The sequence below is a fragment of the Poeciliopsis prolifica genome, unplaced genomic scaffold, assembly GCF_027474105.1.
Source record: "Poeciliopsis prolifica strain line A6 unplaced genomic scaffold, Auburn_PproV2 SCAFFOLD017, whole genome shotgun sequence".
In the NCBI taxonomy this organism is placed as follows: Eukaryota; Metazoa; Chordata; class Actinopteri; order Cyprinodontiformes; family Poeciliidae; genus Poeciliopsis; species Poeciliopsis prolifica.
In genome coordinates this window covers 4,620,035-4,625,564 of record NW_026562392.1, presented here as the reverse complement: position 1 = coordinate 4,625,564, position 5,530 = coordinate 4,620,035, and the positions used below count along the sequence as shown (strand labels likewise).

The 5,530-nt window shown below is 40.2% G+C and overlaps 1 protein-coding gene across 1 annotated transcript; it reads left to right on the top strand.

The window, feature by feature from the left end:
* The first annotated feature begins 2,289 nt into the window (after positions 1-2,289).
* On the top strand, positions 2,290-4,370 carry LOC129367721 (hepcidin-like). Its single transcript, XM_055042358.1, has 3 exons — positions 2,290-2,378; positions 2,475-2,570; positions 4,102-4,370. The coding sequence occupies exons 1-3, from the start codon at positions 2,295-2,297 to the stop codon at positions 4,201-4,203; spliced, it is 282 nt and encodes a 93-aa protein (XP_054898333.1). The 5' UTR covers positions 2,290-2,294; the 3' UTR covers positions 4,204-4,370.
* The last annotated feature ends 1,160 nt before the right edge of the window (positions 4,371-5,530 follow it).

Sequence of the window (5,530 nt, the reverse complement as noted above, 5' to 3'; positions counted from 1 at the left end):
TATGTTGAAGGAAAATCTGGACAATTAATAGGTTTATAAGCAGAGATGGGTTTATGACATATATAACATAACATGCATTAGCTTATATGCATACAGATTTTACACACACAGGCTCATTTTTTTCTGAATTCATTATGGAATCTGATCTATTTGTGTACTAAGTGTGCATAGAAGCTTAGTGGGGAAACATTTTGAGCATAATGAAAGTCATGACTAAACTAGAAGGTGAAAATTAAAAAATATAACTAATCTTCATGTGGTGTGAGCAGCTGAAAGCTGACTTCAAAACTGTAGCGTTCAAATAATCTACAATACAACAGAATAGCGTAGAAGTTTGATACAATTTCCACAGTTACAGTGTGGTAAATGTGAGGCACAGGAACATGTAACGGGAATGGTTGCCTTCAAGTTTGTATAAATTATTTTTGTTTTGGAAAATTCCCAGATTCACCAAAAACTAAGTCAGTCGCCTACCTATAGTTACCGTTACACCTATTTGAATCTTTTTTTGGATTTTACAATGCCAGAAAGAGAATAGCTAAATAAGTGTACACACACACACACACACACACACACACATGCACGCACGCACGCACACACACACACACACACCCTTGTACTTTTATGCAAAATTAGAACTTTGCATTGACTTCCATTCATTTTAGTAACTGTAATTCTGCCTAATTTAGAAATGTTCCCTGACCATTACTTGTCTATTCCCAAACCTAACCAAAGCTTTATTCACACCTGTGAAACACATGTGTCAAATCTGGCTCCCCACAAGCTTTTTATGTGGCCATCAATACTCCAAATTACATCATCAAGTCCACCAGTTTTTCACAAGTCCCCAAAATTCACACAAAATCCCCAGATTTTTTGATTTTACAGGAATCACTTGATGTCAATTTATAGTATATTGACACAGCAAGTAATAAAAAATATACACTTAACATCATACATTAAGCCACAAAAACAATCACAAAATTCTGAAGGGACAGCTATTTATACATATTTTAACAGTTTAATAGGTTTTACCAATACATTCTGGCACAACCGGATCTTTAAAGATATTCTGATTTTTGATGTTACCCAAATTAAAACACTCCTACTCTAAAAGGTAACAGGAGGACTGCCAAAAAAAAGTGCTATTAGTAAATATTGTGAAAATGATCATCTGCATGTAGTACGGACACACACACACACACACACACACACACAAATTAACATCATGACTGTAACCTTTTCGGTGCATCATGAGCTCTGATTTAAAATATCTTCTGTAAATAACTATACAGAGAAGGAGGAGCTAAAGAGAAACCAGGTAAGTACTGAAAGATAATCGAAGACCATCAGAAATTTTGTAAGAACTGTGAAAAATAAAAGCAAACCTTTCACAAAGAGCCAAACCCGGGGTCATTTTTTATTTTACTTGATGGAGACATTACTACAATCCCCTTTTTTTGCAGACAGAAAGCCACAGAGCCGATTTCTGGGCGGTTTGTTGATCGTACAAAGTTCAGAGGTGGCATCGGGTCACTACACCGAACCCAGTGACCAAAACAGTTTTGCTTGTTGCATAAGATCAGAAATGTTACCTGTGAGTAACAGAAAGTGCTTCAAATAACCTACTGATACCACAACAGATTTCTACATTTATTAACAGCATCCTGCTTTTCTTATAAGCTTAATTCCACACAGAGGACGCAAACAATGTATGTATCAGATCTTAAAACATGGCACATGGTGTTGCTACTGGTTTTATGTTGCCAGTCCACCTCAGAGCAAACCGCATCCTGTGGATGCTCACTCAGTCAGCTGGCTGCTGCTACGCAAGTTGGTCACTCAAACGTAATCACGGTGCACAGAGTCAAAATTGAACAGAGCTAAGCTCTCAAGAATCAAATCCATTTTGTAGTAAATCAAAGCTTTCGAAAAGTGCTTTTGTCCTGCCTTCTTCAGGGTAATCTAAAAATAAAAAATGTTACATTTTTAAGAATATATTTTTTCTGCATTCTTCAGATGCACAAAGCATAGCATCCTGGGAGATATCTTGTTCTTGTTTAGAGTGAAAACACAGCGACAGGACTTTCCAGCCACTGTGACTGGAATGACACGCACTCCTATTTCAAATTGCCGTTCCAGTCGCGATGCAACGTTTCCCCCACCTGAGTATAAATACGGCCACTCTCTACTGGCAACTCAAATCGACGCATCGTGACGAGAAGGAAAAAAAAAAAGACTGTCCAAACAGTCTGACTGTGTGGATGACAGTTAATAGGTAACCTGTTCAGAGAATGAGGACATTCGGTGTCAGACTCGCTGTGATTTTACTCGCCTTCATTTACTTTCAGAAGATCTCTGCCCTGCTGTTTTTGACAGTAAGAGCCAAGAACCATAATGCATTTTGCACATTTCTGCGTTTCCTTTGTTCTATTTTTCTGTTGTTGTTGTTGTTGTTAATTTTTTTTTCCCAGAGTAATTTTGTGCTGTTAAGCGTGCTTCACAATGAGCTGCTGGAGGAGGAGTTGAGCGTCACTAGCGAAACACAAGAGTCAACAGAAATGTGGATGGTATGTTGAGCTGTTTGGGTGTAAAAGAACAAGACAAGATGGAGATTTTAAGAAAATGTTTGGGAAAGAACTAAGATCCACGCTGCAGTACTCCAAAACATTTTTTAGAGTACCAGTAGTGTTTTTCTCTCGTTTTCATTTTTTCTTATTTCCCCAAAAGTCAGCATCTACACTATCATCCAAAACACTGAAATAGCCATGAGAAGTGTTGTTGTTTCTAAATGAATATGAATTTGTTTCCTTTGCATTATTTTAACCATTTCTCATTTGCTAAATTTTTGCTTGGAATTTCAGACATGTTGTCAGTAGTTCATAGAATTAAATAACAATATTCACTTTGTTCTTACTATACCTATGGAGAGTAAAATCAAAGAAACTGATCATTTTAAGTGGCCTCTTATTTTTTTCCATAGCTATGCATATAATAAAAAAAAATACAGTTGGTTTGTACAAATTTTGAAAATGTGATTCTGTTTCATAAAATCCAAATCAAAGCACAATTTTAATTCCGTCAGTAAAATGCATGAATTTTTCCTCAACTTGTTTCCCACCCGTGAACAAACTCGTTCTTCTCATCAAATTGTTTTGATGGCTTTGGCAGGTGTTCAGTTTTTATTCTTAAACCTGCAGTAAAGCCAAATGGAGGCGATGGTGTGGATACTAATGAAGATTTAAAAATAAAATTAAAAAGTACCCAGATGTGAAATAACTAGATCAAATCTGTGTTCCCTGCACTGGGCCACTGACACACACGGCAGCACAATATGCATCAGAAAAGCCCTGTTTAAATTCTCATTAATGATATTATTAATAATAATACTAAAATACATTTTAAAAACCCAGCAGTTTTCCCATCTGATGCGAGTTAGCTTGTGTTAGAATCCAGTAGAGTGCATCAAACAGTGACTGTTATGTTTGAGCTGAACATCGTCCCTTTCTAAATTAAGCTTATTTTCATTATTTTGTTTAAAATCTAAAAAAAACTTTGCGACCCATTAACTTTCACCAAATGTTTTTAGTCTAGTTTCTGGTGCAAATTTCTAAGTACACTTGAAATAAAACAAACCTGAGTCAGAAGAAATTTTTCAGCAAGAAATGGAAGCTCGTCATAAGTCAGTAAATCCTTAATATTGATGAAAAAGTACAAGATATTTTCCCCTTGCTATGAGTGAAATAATCAGCCAATGGGAACAAGTACTTTTTCATCATTGTTAAGAAACTACTGACTTAAAACAAGCTTCTCCTTCTTGCTGAAAAGCTAACCATTAGCCAGTGGTGGCTTATTTCAAATGTACTAGGATACTAGACCACTAGACCAAAGATACTTGGTTTGGTGTAGAGAAAGTTACTGAATAACTAAACCTCATACTGATGAAAAATCTATAATTTCATAATTGTGAGAGCTCCCGATCTGACGGCTCGTTTCAACCCAAACTCTGTTCTTTTTCGCCTGCGTTTTACGCATTGTGCTGCGTTCAAGGATCCGCCATTGGCAAACACCTGGACTCATCTCTCCTGTGTCTTCACGCAGATGCCGTACGACATAAGGGGAAACCACTACCCCGGTCCCGTCAGATGCCGGTTCTGCTGCGGCTGCTGCCTCGCTGATGTCTGTGGGTTGTGCTGCGACTGAAATTCCGCTGCGCTCAGATTTTTTTGCAGCTGTTGCCACTGATATTTATTCCTGTTGTCTTCAATTAAACCGGCGACGTCAGCGAACACGTCCGTGGGTTCGGACGCCACGTCGCTTTCCGCTCGCCGTCGAGTGCGGAGAAAGAAATTGCCGTGGAAAACGGCGAAAAAATAAAAAGCTAAACTCTCTATACATTGTGTGCTTTTGTTAATCATTTGCCTTGAATGTCTTAACTTTCACGAGCGGATTTGAGCGCGGAAGGCCTCAGAACTTCAGCCCAGTCGCACGATTTCCATTGCTGGTGCTGTTTAGGAGATAATATCCTGTGTTGGCGTCCAACAAACAATACTTCCAGCAAAAATATTATCTTCCAAGGGAGTTGTGCTGTCCAAGTGCAAACCGAGCTCGGCTTCGTGGCGGTTCACTTATTATCCAGCAGAGAACAGGGAGGTATGGCGAGCTGCCACGGCGGTGTGGATATTATTGTGTTGCTTTCAGCTTGGCTTGATCGCTCCTCACAGCTCTAACAACCACAGAGGTCAAATAAACAGCCTGGTGTAAAATTTGCACACACACAGAAAAAAAAAAAAAGGACATGATTAGGGAACACACAGACTCGGACAAGCCGTGTGACAGAGTGATGAATGGTGAGACTCCGTACGGAGAGGTCAACGCGTTTTGAAGTGACAGGCGGAACAATAGCCAACCTTTGGTTGCTGGTTAAGCTTGTGTGGTTTTTACTTTAATTGCCCCTGCGCTCGCAGAAGTGCACATGCATGCAAAAATGCGCATTTGCTAGCATCCGCGCACGTGCACAGACTGGCTGTCTGGAGCCGAGCGAGGCTTTCTGCTCTGATCCCACCCTCATGCCGGGCCTCGCGGGGGAGCGGCGTGGCGTGCCAGGCCTGCCTCGCGTCCAGACAGATGCCCGTTGCACACACCCCGCCATGCCCCCCCCCCTCTTTACCAGCAAGCGCCTGCTGCCAAACCACACAAGGAGATAGTAAATGAATGCAGAGGGTTCTTGGTCGGCTTCCTCTCTCTCCCTCACACACACACAGACTGTGCGGTTTTGTCTTCTCATTCATACCCACATACACGCGGAGGAGATGCAGAGCAGAGCAGGCAGCAATTAGGGGCCTGTTCATCAGCGCGCTGCACTACAGTAGCTCCATAAATGCTCCGGCTGGTGTTTTAAAGAACAAACTAAAATACCTTCGTGGTAAACAGGAATTTTACAGAGGCAGAAGGGCAAACAAGTAGAAGAAAAGAAGAGAGGAAAAAGCGACTGGGTGTTTTTGTGGAAACCTCTGTGGAGATGAAGTGT